Source organism: Lampetra planeri, chromosome 72 (assembly GCF_965212315.1).
Source record: "Lampetra planeri chromosome 72, kcLamPlan1.2.h2, whole genome shotgun sequence".
NCBI lineage: Eukaryota > Metazoa > Chordata > Hyperoartia > Petromyzontiformes > Petromyzontidae > Lampetra > Lampetra planeri.
In genome coordinates, this window is record NC_136177.1 from 1375224 (window position 1) to 1393736 (window position 18513).

The 18513-nt window shown below is 49.9% G+C and overlaps 1 protein-coding gene across 2 annotated transcripts; it reads left to right on the plus strand.

Annotated features, from left to right (window-relative positions):
• Positions 1-303: 303 nt before the first annotated feature.
• Positions 304-17160, plus strand: LOC144737659 (uncharacterized). Of its 2 annotated transcripts, XM_078620459.1 has the most exons (4): positions 304-9404; positions 10930-11128; positions 13259-13588; positions 15436-17160. In XM_078620459.1, the coding sequence occupies exons 2-4, from the start codon at positions 11035-11037 to the stop codon at positions 16371-16373; spliced, it is 1362 nt and encodes a 453-aa protein (XP_078476585.1). In that variant the 5' UTR covers positions 304-9404; positions 10930-11034; the 3' UTR covers positions 16374-17160. The 2 variants fall into 2 exon arrangements, with proteins under 2 accessions (XP_078476585.1, XP_078476584.1); XM_078620458.1 differs by lacking the exon at positions 304-9404 and having other exon boundaries at positions 9750-11128.
• The last annotated feature ends 1353 nt before the right edge of the window (positions 17161-18513 follow it).

Consider the following 18513-nt stretch of genomic DNA (forward strand, 5'->3'; position numbering starts at 1 on the left):
ATTTTGGTTTTATTTAAAAGATTGCACATTTAATGCACATTTGCAAATAATTTATTTAATATGTTTTTTGTGACCGTTTGTATTCAGAAGTTTTAATAAAAGAGTGAAGTATTTTAAGTGTTGTTTTTATTTTTTATTAATACATAACCTCACTGTATTCGTTTATAATATTCGCTATAACATTATAGTGTGACATTTGTGTCAATAATCTTCTAGCACAGATGAGTCTGCGTGGTGGGAGGGGGGCCCCCAAATCAAATTCTGCTTAGGGCCCCCAAGAGGCTCGGGCCGGCACTGGCCGGGTGGCTAAAGCAAGCAAGTTGCCATAGTAGGGGGCACAGGTGGTGCATCAGCCAGTCATCTCAGTCAGTCGACCCGTGGCACCTGGGTTTGCCCCGTGACCTGTCAGCGGGGGCTCGACACTTCAAGTGGCCTCAAGGTGCACATAGCCTGGCACAAGCGTCGTGGTGACGTTAACGCCACTTAGTGACGAATGGCGGTTGTTGTGTGTGTGCGTAAGTCCATGTGTGTGTGTCAGTCCATGTGTGTGGCTCTATGTGCGTGTCGTCTGGCAAAACAACCCCTTACCTCCTCGCGGTGCCGGACGGGCAACTCTGTCGTGGACAGTGCTGTGGGGGGAGGGCCAATGCCGATTGGCCTCTCCCCTCATGGCGTCTGTGACCACCACAGTGGCTAAACGGGGGCTCTGGACAGGTGCGAGGGGCTGATAACCCCTCTACCTTCAATTAATTACCACTAAACCACAACGTAAATATGTAACTAATAAGCTTGTGCCGGAGGTCCCGGGGGGACAGGCGTCTATGACGTCTCCTGGCCAAATCCGAATTGGCGGAACCAGGAGATTAAATCTTTACCCTCGGCTCCTCCAGAAACAATGAAACGCCACTTCGTGTGGCCACGTGGAATGTTCGAACGCTCACTGCGGAGGAGAGGCTGCCACTCCTCTGTCGGGAGCTGGACCGGTACCGCTTGGATCTCTGTGGCATTCAGGAGGTCCGGTGGACCGGTTCTGGCTCCTGCCACCATGAGGGGTGGACAGCCCTCTACTCGGGGCAGGAGACTGCCAAACAACAGGGTGTGGCTCTTCTTCTAAACAAAAGGATGAAGGGGGCGTGGGAGCATGGCGGTGAGGTGTGGGAAGCTGTAAGGCCCAGGCTACTTTGGGCTCACCTTGCCATCAACCGGAGGCAAGGAGTGGTGGTCGTGGTTACTTATGCTCCCACCGAAGACGAACATCCGTGGAGGGATGCAGGCAAAGCCGATGAATCAGATGCCTTCTTGGGTGAGTAATGCCCGAGTTGGTCATGATGCTGGCACCTGGGCTGGAGTGATTGGAAGGCATGGGCCAGATCAGCTCAATAACAAAGGTGGGAGGCTGCTAGATTTTTGTGCAGCTCATAGGCTTTTAATTGCCAACATGCTCTTCCGGCATCGGCGCATCCACACCATCATGGATGCATGCCGGGTCCAAGCAAGAACATTTGCTGGACTACATAGTGACGGACCAGCGGATGCGAGCCCATGTCTTTGACACCAGGACCTACCGTGGAGCTGATCTGCCCTCTGACCTTCGACTAGTCATCTGTAAGAAGCGCCTGCCATTCTTCCACTCCGGTGGTGGGTGTACACCCAGGACCCCTTCCCAACCTAAAGTGGCCTGGTCTCAGCTGATGAAAGTTGCAAGCGAGAATTTCATCATCGCTTGCAGCTGGGGTTGACATCGTCCCCCACTCCTCCTGATGTTGAGGGTAAATGGGCGAGGTTTAGGACTGTGACTCATGCAGCTGCAACGGCTGCTTTGGGTACGCGGTCCAGACCTCCCCAGAGACCCTGGCTGACAGAGGAGGTGTTCAGGATAGTTGAGAAAAAGCGACAGGCCCATTCTCATCGGCTACAGCATCCCACGTCGGAGAATGAGGAGGCTTACCGCAGCCTTTGCTCGGAGGTTCGGAGAGCCGTAAGGCGCTGCAAGGATGGGTGGTGGTCGCGGGTTGCTGAGGAGATGCAGTCTGCCTCAGTGGCCCGCGATCACAAATCCCTATTTAACTCCATCAAAAAAGTAACCTGCGGCGCCATACTTATTAACCATCATTAGGGGACAAAACGGTGATCCAATCTCCGACCCCCAGGAACAGGTTTGCAGATTTGCTGAGCATTTCTGTGAGTTCCTGGGGGAGGGGAAATCCCTCTGCCAGGAAAACATCATGGCACAAAGTGGGGATGACCCTGCTGAGGCTGCGGTGCCTCAAATATTGGAAGAAGTCACCCCGTGTGAGTGGCTGGCTGAGGTGCCATCTGTTGAGGAAGTACTGAAGGCGAGTCTGAGACCAGGAAAGGCACCGGGCAGAGATGATCTCCTAAGCGAAATACTGAGGGAGGGTGGCATTTGTGCACAGACTGCCCAATATGACATCATAACAACAGTCTGAACCACTGGACGGGTTCTGCAGGATTGGAAGGATGCCCTGGTGGTCCTCCTCTTTAAGAAGAGGGACCGCACAGACTGTAACAACTACAGGGGCATCTCACTCCTCAGTGTGCTGGGAAAGGTCCTGGCAAGGATTATTCAACATCGCCTTGCTCGGCACGCTGAGGAGAGGCTTGCGGAGCTCCAATGCGGTTTCAGGAAAGGGCGGTCCTGCACAGATGCCATATTTTCTGTCCGTCTGCTACAGCAGAGGTGTAGCGAATTCCAACAAGAACTACATCTCTGCTTTATTGACCTGGTCAAGGCCTTTGATACCATCAGTAGGCCTGGGCTCTGGGTTCTTCATGCTTTCAGAGTCCCTGACCCTCTGCTCACGTTTATTAAGGACCTTCATGATGGTGAGCGGGCCCGGGTTAAACTACGTAGCCGGGAGTCAGAGCCATTCTCTGTACACCTTGGGGTGCGACAGGGATATCCTCTGGCTCCCACATTATTTAACATCTATTTTCACCACGTAGTTCGTGAAGCCCTTAATAGCTGTACCGGGGGAATTTCCATTTGGTACAGATATAATGGGAGGCTGATCGATGCCCGGGTGCGATCAAGGGATGGCTCCCTATTGGTCAACTACGTTATGTATGCCGATGATTTGGTAATAGCTGCTCATTCAGAGGAGGAGTTGGAGATGCTGCTGCTGAGACAGGAGCGTGCCACTAAGAGGCGGGGCCTTACCATCAGCCCCACCAAAACTAAGCACCTGCCTGGGTATTTTGTACCATCGGACACTCCACCCCCACAACTCCCTATCGGTGATGGGCCAGTTGTGGAAAGTGTGGAGAGTTTCCCATACCTGGGCAGTGTGATTATGACCGGCTCCAGTTTAACAGCAGAGGTCTCACTCCGAATAAGTCGAGCGGCAATATCTTTTCATTGGTTGCGTAACGCTGTGTGGAAGCTTCAGGTCTTCTCGGCCACATCATTTCCTCCCTTCTCTACGCTTGCGAAACGTGGACCCCCCTAACGGAACATCTTCGCCGGTTGGAAACATTTAGGCTGGCCTGCCTACGATCCATCCTGGGTCTAACCATGCTGGATTGTGAGGAGCTCACAAATCCTTTAAAGATGTGTACAAAATCCCATCGGTGAGCTCCTCCAGAAGGCAAGGCTGCGTTGGCCTGGCCCATGTAGCACGCATGCCCAGCCACCGCTTCCCTAAACAGCTTTTGTTTGGCCGTATCGTTGGGGCTAAACGGGCGCGCCACGGCCTAGAGAAGCGATGGAGTGATGTGCTACAGGAGGATGTGGAGCGGAGTGGACTTGCCGATGACTGCTACCAGTTCTATAAAGATCGGCCTCTGTGGAGGAGCCTCGTGAAGGACGCTACTGGCCAGTTGGAGGCAGTCGTCCTCCAACAACAACGGAGGGCGGAGGAGCGACGTCACAACAATGGGCGGAGCGCCGTGTGGCTAAAGCACAGCAAGTTGGCACAGTAGGGGGCACAGGTGGTGCATCAGCCAGTCATTTCGGTCGTCTCAGTCAGTCGACTTGTCGCAGCTGGGTCTGCCCCGTCACCTCCTGCCAGCGAGCGTTCGACGCTTCGTGGCCTCAAGGTGCATAGAGCCTGCCACAAGCGTCGTGGTGACGTCACCGCCACTTAGTGCCGAATGCTGGTTGTTTTTGTATGGTAATGTGAGATTTTGGCAACTCCACCAACCGGAGGGAGAAGCACCTCTATCGGCTACCACCGGCGTCCTTCCAGACTCACAACTTCGTCCCTGGTTCCCTCACTCTACTCGTTTCCACAGTGACCCCGCTTTCGTCACGGAGTCTCCCTTAAGTACTCCACGTTCTGTGACGTCATCGCACTGGATGGCACACATGACATCACGTCCCCATTCTACTTCTCTACAGATTTATAAAATAGCTGACAGCCGCAAGATGAATAGAGGCTGTGAGAAGCACAGACCTGTGTGGTCAGGAAGCCTTAGATCAGCGTAATGGAGTTTGCTTCTAGATGAACCTGATGAGTTCACTAGGTCTAGGATATGGCCACAGCGATGGGCGGGGAAATCAATATGTTGGGATAAATCAAGACAGTCGACAACAGAAAAAAGTCCAGAGCACATTTTCAATTAGGATCATCAACATGAACGTTAAGGCCACCAAACATTAGAATAACAGAGGAGAGTGAGCTTAGCTGGGTCAACAATTCAGCCAAGTCACTCAGAAAATTAGCATTGGGTTTAGGTGGTCGATACAGGGCAATGAGCAGCATATGGCATGAGATAGTAATCGGTTTGAGTAACCGACATTCAAAAGAGGGTGTGTATGTGTTTTAGTGTTTGGGGCCTCCGTAAACAGACATTTGCTCAAAAGTTGTTTGGTATGTCTTTTAACGTTGCTGCGTTCAACTTTCTGGAATACCCATTCACAGAATGTTTCCATCCCTTCACTTTCTCTCATTTCCCTTGAGCTTACTTGCACCTGTGTCTAATTGTATTCTGGTGCCTCTTGCTCTCACGTTACGTTTGCACTGCATTTATTTTGCGTGAGTTTATGTCCATATCACATTAAAATATAGATATTACTTGCACCTGTACCAAACATTTTTTTCTGACGCCTCTTGATATCAACACTACATTTGCAGTCTTTTCAGATCCATGTGTTTTCTTGATGACCCTTAAATATCTCGATTGTTAGTTGTGCAATATTCCTTAAGACCCTGTGCTCGTTCTCGGCAGTGTTTTTGTTGCTCGTGCGATCATGCACCACGGATCTCCCTTACAAAATAGCCATGGAACTGGCTATACGGAATCATCCATATGTAGTGGGTTCAATTGAGGCGCACACTTGATCTTGGAGGCAACACGTTTATTAACTAATACCACGGAGTAACTGTTAACATTATCAGGATAATGACTTAGGGTGGTGACCACCACGGCTGACTATATATACATTGGACAGTATAACTACTAATCGGACCAGAACAGCTAACATGCTGCCTGATCCACGTGCTTTTAACAATGATCGGCAACGGCAGAGGTATTGGTCCTATCGTGTTTCAGAACTGCCTTGTGTTCACGGACGCGGTCCGAGACATGCGGGTCAAAATCAGGATATGTATTTATACTACAGGAGGAATCCGATGAGCTATAAAGCAATTTTCCCCAGACGTCCAGTCAAGGCACAGGGTAAGAACATCACACCAACAAACAGTATATAAATATTATAGGAGTGTAAAGTACAAGAAAGGTAAACAAATCACCCTCACACATACAAACCATCCCCATCCTACCAAGCAAGCCCAATGAGGTGTTAACTTATTTTTTAGAAGCGACCTGACCACAACTGATAGCTCAACAAAGTGGGCCATTTGGACATTGGAACCTTATAGCGGGACCCCGGGGTCCAGAATAAACGTAAGTCAAAATTGTCATTAATCTATTTTTCGCGACTCCGTCCCACCGCGCACATAAACGCCGCGACCCACCTGGCGTGGATCATTCTGTTGTCATGTCGCCCAAGCGCAACTAGAACGAATGTGCAGAAGAAACTAAACTTTGAAACTTTGATTAGCGTATCGTGTAGAGCTCGTCGAGAGGAATATATTGCCACATCGTTCTCTTTCAACAGACATAAAATGACGTCGCAATGCAGTTTATGCGAGAGCCAGGGGCTTATAGGGTCCCGGGGTCTCGCCATAAGGTTAATTTATAGGAGCACCAACATCTAAATAATCATAATGCATGTTTCTAAATGTGGAGGGAAAAACCGGAGGACCCCAAGAAAAAATCCACGTGACCACAGGGAGATAGAAATGCAAACTCCAAATATGCAGCAGGCGTCAGGGTCGGGATCGAACCCTCAACCTCCTGCATGAGGCGAGGAAGATGATATTTCCTAGCTACCGTGGCGCCCCTTTAATAAATAAATAAAGTAAATTAGCTCCAATTGCATCGTCAATTCCCAAGCTTTGGGCAGTGATCCAGGGGGGTACGCGAGGTGATTTATAAAAGTGTGAAATGATAACGAATATGAGAGCCATTTGTAAAGAGGCTCACATGTGAATCTGGCACTATAAAATAACTCTGATAAAATGTAAATCCATATGGTGACCAAGAACGATAGAAAAAATAAATTTCTAAACTAAAAAACGCACGACCACCACCCATCCTTGCAGCGCCGCACGGCTCTCTGAACCTGTGAGAAAAGGCTGTAGTAAGCCTCATTCTCTGATGTGGGATGCTGTAGATGGTGGGAGTGAGCCTGTCGCTTTTTTTCAGCCAGCCGGAACACCTCCTCTGTCAGCCAGGCTCTCTGGAGAGGTTTGGACTATGTTCCAAAGCAGCTATTGCAGCTGCATCAGCCACAGTCCTAAACCTCGCCCATTTTCCTTCGGCATCAGGAGGGGGGACGATGCCAACCCCAGCTGCAAGCAATGATGAAATTATCGCTTGAAACTTTCATCAGCTAGCTGAGACCAGGTCACTGTGGGTTTGAATGGGGTCCTTGATGTACAGCCGTCACCAGTGGAAGAATGGCAGGCACGTCTTACAGATGACAAACTGATGGTTAGTGGGCAGATCAGCTCCACGGTAGATCCTGGTAACAAGGACACTGGCCCGCATCTGCTGTTACGTCACTATATAGTCCAGCAGATCATTTTTGTTTGGACTCAGCATGCAACCATGATGTTGTGTGGATGCGCCGATGGTGGAACAGTATGTTGGTAATTACACGCCCATGGGCTGCACAGAAGTCGAGCAGCCTCCCACCGTTGTTATTGAGCTGATCTGGCCCATGCCTTCCAATCACTCCAGCCCAGGTGCCAGCATCATGACCAACTCGGGCATTACTCACCCAACAAGATGACTCTATCACAAGGGGACACTTTAGCTAGCACCTGTGACAGGCCAAAGAAGGCACCTGATTCATCGGCCTTGCCTGCATCCCTCCACTGATGTTCTTCTTCGGTGTGGCATAAGTAACCACTACCACCGCTGCTCGCCTCTGGTTGATTGGAACATGAGTCCAAAGTAGCCTGAGGCTTACAGCGTCCCACACCTCACTGGCATGCTCCCACGCCCTCATCATTATTTTGTTCAGAAGAAAAGCCACTCCCGATTGTTTGGCAGTCTCCTGCCACTAGTAGAGGACTGTCCACCCCTCATGGTCGCAGAGATCCAGGCGGTACCGGTCCAGCTCCCGACAGGAGTGGCAGACTCTCCTCCACAGTGAGCGTTCAAACATTCCACATGGCCACCTGCAGTGGCTTTTGGTTGTTTCTGGAGGTTAAGGGTTCAGTCTCCTTGCTCCACTAAATTTGGTTTTGCCAGGAGACGTCATAGACGCCTGTCCCCCCGGGGCCTTTGACGCAAGCTTAGTTAGATTTTTGTCACGTGTTTTGATGTTATTTGGGTTGAATGTGGAGGGGTTACCAGCCCCTCGCACCCGTCTAGAACCCCTTTGGCCGCTGTGGTGGCTGCAAACGCCATGAGGAGAATGGCCAATTGAAATTGGTCCTCCCCCCATGGCACTGCTCATCATAGCGTTACCGTCCGGCACCAACGAGGTGGTAGTTTTGCCGGACAGTACACACAGACACACGTACACACACACGTACACACAGACACACACGTACATACAGACACACACGTACACACAGACGAAGACAATGATCCCCTGTGTCGCCTGAAAATACTGCTGGCGGCAAGTGCTGTTAGCGAGCACCTTTGAAGGCCGGAACGGTACACGAGGGGGTGGGTGGTCAGCACCACGCCCGACCGCCGATGTCTCCCCAGTGGTGATGTTTACACTCCGCACCAGGTACTCATTTGAGGCTGAGTCGACCTAGGAGAGGCCCAGGACCGGTTCAGATAATTGTCACTGGGTGTTGGCCGTCAGCAGGAATCGAACTCGGGTCGCCAGCTTCGTAGCGCAGCGTAGCGCTAACCACTACACTACCGCTCCCCACACACACGTACACACACACATCCAGTACACACACTCGGATTATCTTCTCAACCCAGGGACTCAGACGCTCTACTAAAGTGCAACAGCTCGTCCTCCATCTCGCGTCCCGGGTCGAGCTTCCTCCAAATGAACCTTATCGTGGGACCCCGGGGTCCCGAATAATCGTAATTTATTGATTTTTGGCGACTCCGTCCCACCTCGGACAAAAACCCCACCAGAAATCAACCCTCTGATTCCTCACCAAGCACGCGCCGTTGCCAAAATTGCCGTAGTCATGAACAAAACTTTTGAAACTTTGATTAGATAGAGCTCGTGTCGAGCTCGCCGAGAGGAACAAATTGCCGTATCGTTCGCCTTCGACGGACTTAAAATGACGTCACAAAATGCAGTTCATATGCGAGAGCCGGGAGCTTATGAAACCCCGGGGTCACGCCATAAGGGGCCGTCCATGAATGACGTCACGCGATTTTGGACGATTTTTGACCCCCCCCCCTCGTCACACGGCGTCACAAAAAGTCAGACCCCCCCTCAAATATGACGTCACAAAGCCCTGCCCCCCCCCCCCAAATAAAACATGCTTCAAATCGCTTTAAACTATTGTCATTGTAGTGCGTATTTAATGTGGCGCTGCACTCTGATGTTGTAGGAGAAAACATTAATTAACACGTCTATTTAATTAAGTAGAACGTGTTGTCTATATTTTATTTAATGTTGCGCATTTTGATATGACGTCACATTTCTCAACCCCCCCCCCCTCGTCACACATCGTCACAAATGTCTGACCCCCCCTCCCCCCTAGGTGCGTGACGTCATTTATGGACGGCCCCTTAGGTTCACTAATCGGTACCCCGACTACCGCCCCCGCTGTTCTAGTTCCGGGCGCCATCCGCTCCTCCCTCGTCCACGAGCCGCTCCGTCTCCTGCAGGGAGGTCCCCGCCCCCCTCGGCCTCGAGCCGCCTCCTCCTGCTGCTGCTCCTGCAGGTCGGGGGGCTTCTCGCTGTGGAGCTCACGGGGCCGGGGCCACTCCTGCTGCTGCTGCTGCCTGCTGCTGCCTCCTTCTGCTGCTACCTCCTGCTGCTGCTACCTCCTGCTGATGCTCCTCCTGCTGCTGCTCCTCCTGCTGCTGCTGCCTCCTCCTGCTGCTGCTGCTCCTCCTGCTGCTGCTACTCCTGCTGCTGCTGTTCCCTGCTGCTGCTCCCTGCTGCTGCTCCCTGCTGCTGCCTGCTGCTGCCTGCTGCTGCTGCCTCCTGCTGCTGCTGCTGCTGCTGCTACCTCCTGCTGCTACCTCCTGCTGCTGCTGCCTCCTGCTGCTGCTGCTGCCTCCTCCTGCTGCGCCCTCCCCCTGCTCCTTGTTGCTGCTCCACTAAACTTGCGTTTCGAGGATTTGGCTGCTGCTATGAATGTCCCCGTGACGATGATGGAGATGATGTCAGCCCACTTGGTTGAGCTGTTATCATTTGTGATTGCTGGGTCGCTTCTGACGAAAGAGCCACACAGATCAGTTGGCATCTGGTAAAATAAAAACATATTTTAGTTTGGGTCTCGATGAGTATGAATCTCTGTAGGTCTCTGGTTCTACATGAGTATGGGTCTCTATGGTTCTATATGAGACTGGGTCTCTATGGATCTATATGAGTATGGGTCTCTATGGTTCTACATGAGTATGGGTCGCAATGGTTCTACATGAGTATGGGTCTCTATAGTTCTACATGAGAATGGGTCTCTATGGTTCTACATGAGTATGGGTCTCTATGGTTCTACATGAGTATGGGTCTCTGGTTCTACATGAGTATGGGTCTTTATGGTTCTATATGAGACTGGGTCTCTGGTTCTACATGAGACTGGGTCTCTATGGTTCTACATGAGTATGGGTCTCTATGGATCTATATGAGTATGGGTCTATGGTTCTACATGAGTATGGGTCTTTATGGTTCCATATGAGACTGGGTCTATGGTTCTACATGAGACTGGGTCTCTATGGTTCTACATGAGTATGGGTCTCTATGGTTCTATATGAGTGAGAATAGAATTAACTTTGCTGCTACTAACTTCCACGTCATAAGCCACTTTGTTGAGCTGTCATTTGCATGGGCAGGTCGCTTCTGACGAAAGAGAATGTAGCCCAGTGAGGCCTTGACTGGTAAAATAAATAAAAAAGTTTATAGTTTGTAATTATCCTGCACGCAAAGATGTCGTGCTCCGTTATGCGTGAACGACAAATGTGATTTCATACCTGTTAACGCCTTATCTGTGCCTACCTTATTACAGACCAATTCAGATCTTATTGGTCACCGCGTGCCTTTATACATTTTAACATTCATCCTACAAAGTACCATCACAAGGGAGAAACACAAAGACATTTTTTCTGCCCATATTGAAACGTCTGTATGCCGTATGGACTTGGAAACTCAATGTCCCTGTACAAGAATACGGGGTAAACCGTACGGGTTGACACGATATGCAATTTGCTGTTGCTTCCCACACTATGCAATGTCTCGGTGAGCAGCAGCAGGAGCTACCGCGTCTTCCTTGGGGCAGACGACGAGGAGGTGGTCGTGGTGGGGGTGGTGGAGGAGGAGGTGGTGGAAGTGGAGAGCCCCCTTCTGTGCTCATGGAGCCGTGCATTAAGCTAGAAGAAGACGAAGAGAAGCCTGGCAGTAAGATATGGCTGCCAGTGAAAGTGGAGACGCAAGGCTGCAATGGCTGTGAGTATTATCTCCCAATAGGGCAGGGGTGGGGAACGTCCGGCCCGCGGGCCATATGAGGCCCGCGAAATCATTTAGTCTGGCCTGCCAAGGCAACCGCAGGCGGGACTCGAAAGTCAATGAATCTAGGAGCAAACCTGGAAAAGCAGTTGCGAGTAGCAACATCATCAATACCAGCTAACATCACACACCTCACCAAAGAGAAGCAGTTCCAGCCATCGCATTAGGGGTGAGTTAATTAAATGTTTGACCAAATATAACAGGCTAATTTTTAAGTTGATAATTTTGTATGGCCCACGAATGATGTTATAAATATCCAAATGGCCCTTGGCAGAAAAAAGGTTCCCCACCCCTGTGTAATAATCCTTCTTGAGACGGCTTCGGAATCAGTCCTTTTTATTTCCACTTCCACAATACACTTTACTCACTCACTCTCCGTTGCTGGCAGACAACGGAGAGAGGACAGACTTCACACTAAGTCCCCACCACGCACGTGGCACCCAGAGCCCCCGTACACGCGTGACCCTGCTCTTGTCGTTTCCCAGTCTGCTCCCGATCGTTCTCTCTCACTCTCTCTTAATCCCTTCGTCACGTGGTCCCCCCAGCCAATCCTCCATGAACAGCCTTGACCATTCTCGATGGTTCCCTGTCAATCCCGGGACCACGCCTCTCATCCGGCTCCCCATTAGCTGGGGCCCCGAATGGCTAGGCCAATCACTCCTGATGACATGCCGTGATTACGCCGGGGCCATGCTCCCTATCTCAACCCTTATTGGCTACAAAGCAGGACCGGCAAGCCAATCCCCACGTGAACCCTCTATGGCTGTTATTACACCTGCAATAGAGACTGGCAATGGTCTGAACGTCTTTCGCACCTTATTTAGCCACATTTCCAAATTGGAGGTGCGGTGTAGTGTAGTATGCAGTGTTGTGTATAGTGTAGTGTAATCGGTGGTGCTGAGGGGAAGGACAATCTAAAACACAAAAAGTGCAGTTCTAAAGAAATTAGTTTTCATTCTAGATGCTTGAATGTATGTATGTGTGTTGAACTTATTTCGCACCGTACGTAGCCAACCGTGCGAATCGGAGATGCAATCTCCTCGGACATTTGGAAACACGTTTTGAAAGATTCGTGCATGTGACTGTGTGACTCTTTCAATATAATTCCAAGCATGCATCTCTGCATACTGCTTTGTACATTCTTCTGATGTTCAATTTTTTCCATGTGTTCGAGAACATACATGACGCTCGAAGCATCATATTTTTGCCAAGGTGGCGAGATATTAACGACCTCGCCTGGTATACAGGAGGCCGTGGGTTCGATCCCGACTGACTCCTGTATATTTGGAGTTTGCACGTCTCTCTCTCTCCCCGTGGTCGCGTGGATTTTTTTATTCGGGTCCTCCGGTTTTTCCCTCCACATTTATAATCATGCGTTTTGAGTATTTGGCTGCTATACATTTCCCCATGATAAGCCAATTCGTTGAAGCTATAATTTGTGATGGGCAGGTCGCTTCTGAAAAAGAGCTACACAGCTCAATGGGCCTTCCCTGGTCAAAATAAAAACAGTTTAGTTTTATAAATTGAAGAAAAGCAAGAGGATTTTGGGCAAGACGTCTCACTAGAAGGGATGACAGCCTTGTGGTCAAGACTAAAGTCACAATGGCGATTTCAATCGGCTAGAGTGTAGGTCTCGTGGATTCTGATATCACAGGATCAGGATCATGAGAGCAGCGACTCTCTGCCCACAGTGCGAGGCTGGGCGCCTCTCTTGTCCCACTGGCGCGCAGGGAGAATTATGCTGCTGTTACGAACTGCTTCTAGCTTCTGCTAGCTGCTGAGCTGTTCTCCACACAGTCATCACTGTTCGCAATAGAGGGGTTGGGGTAGTGATATGCGTTGGGGTAGTGATAGGGGTAGTGATTGGGGTTGGGGTGTGGTCGTAGCTGGGGGTCGAGGGCAGGGAGTAGCAGGATGGGCTAGAGAGAAGAGATGGGGATTGTTTTAAGGGAGGAACGGAAGCAGGTTAGTGAAAATTATTGTTTTACGTGCAAGATTTTTTTTAATGTGTAGCATGCGTTTGTGCTTATAAATCTGTTCACTGTTCACCCGTCATATTCCATCTCTCAGCTGAAGGAACGGACATTCGCATTAAAGAGGAGGAAGTTCAGGCTGATGGGAGTAACCTGGCAATCAAAGAAGAGAAATCGAGTGCCGATGGCCGAGAACTTCAGCTCAAACTAGAGACGCGACAGGTCGATCGAAGGGACCTGCACATTGTGGAGGTTGACCTTAAAGGTCCGCTGATTGGCGATTGTTCATCTGTGGCATCTGGGGAGCCACGATTCTCACGGGGGGACTGTACTGCATCATCAAGGGTGGCGGAGATTGAAGTGGAGGTGGGCGACGATGATGGTGATGGTGAAGTATTGGAAATGACGGCAGGAAACTCCTTGACGGGTAACACACTTCTTTTATTAAATCTTCGCTTATCTCGATACAACGTGTGGTCTCAATTCTTCCGAGTACGGTCACCAGACACCGGTACAACTCGTAACCTCTATTCTTCTTATAACACACTGTACTTGACTCGTGTAGACCCTCCGCCTCTGTCTACACTCTTCACTCGTCTCGTGTAGACTCCAGGCCTCTGGCTACACACACATCACTCGTCTCGTGTAGACTCTTCTCGTGTAGACCCTATGCCTCTGGCTACACACACATCACTCGTCTCGTGTAGACTCTTCTCGTGTAGACTCGTCTCGTGTAGACCCTATGCCTCTGGCTACACCCACATCACTCGTCTCGTGTAGACTCTAGGCCCTGGCTACACACTCTGCATGCTGACACTGCATGCTCACCCTACACTCCGCCTCTGGGTTACACAGAGTCCCGGTCCTCACAGGACAGCGGGACTAGGTACCGCAGGGCCCTATCTCTTCCTCCCGTCTTCAGTCTTCGCTGGTTACACTCTCCCCGTGCGCCTGTGCGCATCACCTTATATAGTCCCTCCTCCCGGGAGACGGAGCGGATGCGGACCTCGATGCGAGCATCGCTTCTTAGTGAACCAATCACAACGCGCTATCTCTACGATCCTCTTTTCCCCAACGCGTGTTTCCACTCACCAACCAATCACGCCGCGCTGCCACCCGATCACTCCCACACCAGCACGTCACCGGCACCCAGCCAATCAGCACCACACAACCCACGATCCCGGGCTGACCCCTGATCCCTCACCGTCAGCGCGCGTCACCACACACACATCCAATCACAACGCGCTGGCACCTGATCGCTACCCCAGCGCGTATCACCACTACAATGGTAAGGGAGGGATGGAACTCTGTGGGGTCTTGGTCAGTACGAGGGGTAAGGTCTGGTACAGAGGCCTCTCCAAACTGTCGACGTGGTGGAGATCGAGGTGGTTTTGGAGGATCTAACCGCCGATAGTGTAGAGGGGAGCTCCATGTGTATGGGTCATTATGAGTGAGGCCTGTTAACCCTTTTACAGCTCAGTGCAGAAGTCCCTCGGTTAACGTTTTTAGTCCATTCCACAAAAATTACTGTTAACAGAAATAACGCTGAATCGAATTCACTTATGAGTTGAAAAATAATAGTCTTCAAGAGGGCTGTTTCCACTGACAAAACAGAAAACGTATAATGTTAAACAAAGCCAAGTCGAGGTCTAAACCGCTCATAAAGGAGTGTCGCTGATTGTCTGAGGGCACGGCTCAGCCCCCACTTACGAGTACTCGGAGTGGCCAAAATTGGCGCCACCACGTGCATAGCGTAAACGTACCGTCAGTCAACATTAGTAACGTGAAGTCGAAACCATGGGCGTCCTATGGGAGGTGAAACGTTAACCGCAAAAACCGTTCACCGATGTCACTGATAACCTAGGGATTATTATACCCAGCGATGCCCTTTAGATAGGCCTAATAGAGGCAGACCATGCTTAGTGCTCAAGATGCATTCCTGGAGAGGTGAGCGCTAACCAAATCGGCGCTAAAAGGGGGTTATAAGATATTAGGAAGCCACTGGAGCTATGCACTTTTAAATCATCTAGATTGAAAACTTATTTTTTGAGAACTCTCTGTTGTGTCTAGTTTGTTGACCTTCCACCCGCACCTCCGATTACCGTGGTCGGTTGTCTACATACGGTGGTGCGAAGGAAGTTGCTTTTGTGGGCCTTTCTCGAACATTTAAAGTGGTGCAGTGCTTTGCGAGGGCATCCAAATTGATTATTTGTCTCTCGATGTGACGCCAATCGGGAAAAAAAATGTGTTAACGCCCGAATGTTTGTGTCACAGGAAGGGTCGCGAACGGTGGCCTGAAAACGCCCTCCCATGCAAAAACTGCCAGGACAACCACGACAACAACTCACACCGAAGAGAGAGCGCATGGCTGCTCCGTGTGCGGCAAGAGCTTCGTTCGTCCGTCGGATCTTAAGAACCACGCGATGAGCCACACGGGAGAGAAGCCGCATAAGTGCTCCGTGTGCGGGAAGGGGTTCGGCCGCCCTTTCTCGCTGAAGGCCCACGCGATGATCCACACGGGCGAGAGGCCCCACGTGTGCTCCCTGTGCGGCAAGGGCTTCGGCCGCCTGTCCACCCTTCAAAACCACGCCGCCACGCACGCCGGAGAGAAGGCGCACCGGTGCCCGGTGTGCGGGAAGGGGTTCGCCCGCCCGTCGACACTCAAGGGCCACATGATGATCCACACAGGCGAGAGGCCGCACCGGTGCCCGACGTGTGGAAAGGAGTTCAGAAAGTCGACACAACTCAAGGGCCACGTGAGGAGTCACACCGGGGAGTGGCTCCACAGGTGCTCCGTGTGCTGGAAGGGTTTCGTCCGCCCATCAGAACTGAAGAGCCACGTGATGACGCACATGGGGGGGGAGAGGCTACACCGGTGCTGCGTGTGCGGGAAGAGTTTCTTACTCCCGTCGTACCTCAAGCATCATATGGCCACTCACGACGAAGAGAAGCCACACAAGTGCTCTGTGTGCGAGAGGGGCTTCGGGTACTTGACGTCGCTGAAGTATCACATGAGGGTCCACACGGGGGAGAGGCCGCACAAGTGCCCTCTGTGCGAGAAGGACTTCAGGCACTCGACAGCCCTGAAGAGTCACATGATGACCCACACGGGAGAGAGGCCGCACGAGTGCTCCGTGTGCACGAAGAGTTTTTCTGATCCATCGAACCTCAAGGTTCACATGGCGACCCACAGCAGACGTAGCCGCAGGTGAGGGAGCCCAGTTATAAACCAAAGATTTTCAAGAAAGACGTCTGTAAGGAGTGAATCAGTTCTCTCGGCAGCTCGAAATGAATTGCAAGGAACTGACCAGTTTTCTGCTACAGTAGTTACTTATTTCATTGAAATAAGTAACTAAACTGAAACTAGACTTTTTATTTTACGAGGTAAAGTCCCACTGAGCTAGGTAGGGCTTATACCGAAAATGACGTATACCAAACGAATTTTTCTCATAAGAAATAAAGGGAAAGAAAATAATCCTTTCCAGAGTATAAGAAATTATATTTTATATGGCATATTATACATTAATGGGGTTGTATAAAATAACTTAGACACTACTTATTACTAAAATGCATACATAAATAAAAATAAATTGAAATAAAAATACAATTTTACATCATTTTACCTTGCTGAGAGGAGTTGAATGAATTCGCTAAAATTTCACGTTAAAATGACAAAAAACACGTGAAAATTCACAGAGAGTTATAGCAAGGGTTGCGCACTGAACGAAATCTACTGTACAGGCAGACTGAGGAGCGGCGCTTTGTTTCAGTCGTGAACGGGATATACGCGGGTACGCGGTGACTCATCCTGATCCATACAAGTTCTTGCAAGCGCGTCGTATCCCAAGCAAGACGTCGTATCCCAAGACATTTTTTTCTCGTCAAAACACGACGTATACCAAATTCGACGTATTCCAAAGCGGTCGTATACCGATGTATGACTGTAACTGAAACACACGCCTGACACAAAGAAAATAAAAACTCAAGATGCAACCTGAACGGACATGTGTTGCCTTCCGCCCCTCCGCTCCCGTTTAATCTGCGGTGGTTACACTCCTTTATCTTCAGTTCCTGTCTCCCAACCCTCCAGCCTACTAATAATGGGGGCGGGGGGGGGACCCATCTGGCCTCAAATTCCTCCTTTTTTCTCTTGAGTTCATGGCCTAGATTGTTCCATTACATAATGCCCCATAAGCGTACTATTGTACCATTGTTTCCAGGTGGATGGTTCTTGGTTCTTCCAGTGAGTCACAATAACCAGAAAAGCAGACATTTTCACGCCACAAAAAACAAAGTTCTGCTCATTAAAATATCAGTCGTTAAACGCAGCCAGCGACTACTATCAAAGGTCAATTAGAAACGTGTTCATATATTTCTTGAATTGAGCACGCTCGTGAGAAATTGAAACTCATTTTATTTTAATTTTACCAGGTAAGGACTCATACTCTTTGGTTCTTTCGGTAACGTCACGTAGGTAGAAACATAAAATAAAACATAATACATAAAAATGATATATTATTTTTTTGTATTTTATTTTTCTACCTACGTGACTTTACCGAAAGAACCAAAGAGTATGGATTCCTGCAGTCACGAAAGCTTCAAATCAAGGTAAGGACCCACTGAGATATAGAGTAGCTCTTTGTTAGAAGTGACCTGGCCATCACACACGGTAGCTCAACGAAGTGGATTTATCATCATCAGGCGTAAATGTGTTGAGGTGCAACAAAAGACGCAGTTCTTTAGTAGGGGCGGAATGTCAGGATTTATTAAGGGCTAATGCCGGCAACTTATAAGGGCTTACGCCTAACAGTTCGCAACGTAGAATCTCCCCAGAGGAAAAGTACTGGGGAGGTCCCTAGCGCTTCCCAGGCTATTCGTGCTCTTCCCTCAGCACCGACCGGGTGAAGTAGCCCCCCCTAGCCTGGTACTAATTCTCCCGACCCCGGGTCCCGACTCTCTCCGATCCTGGCTCCTCTCGACGATCCCCCTTACGTCACGGGTCCCCCCTTATATCTCCCCGCATGACATGTCGTCATCACTCACTCTCCCAGAGTGACATCCCGTCATCCACTACTCGTCTACAAATGTATATCAGCAGCAATATACTCTAAAGTCGTGATTCTAAATGTGGAGGGCAATAAGTAATATTTAAAAGTACTTTTTTTAAACACGCTTTAATGAAATGTACGTACGAGTAATGGCAGAACTCCACTACTCTAGGAAGTGGTCCCGAGGCTTGCCATAACGTAAGGGGTCGTGGTTTATAGCCAACGTGAATTGAGCGTAGACAATAAGACCCAAGCCGAAACATAAGATATAAAAAGATTGCTTCAAATATGTATTGTTAATGAT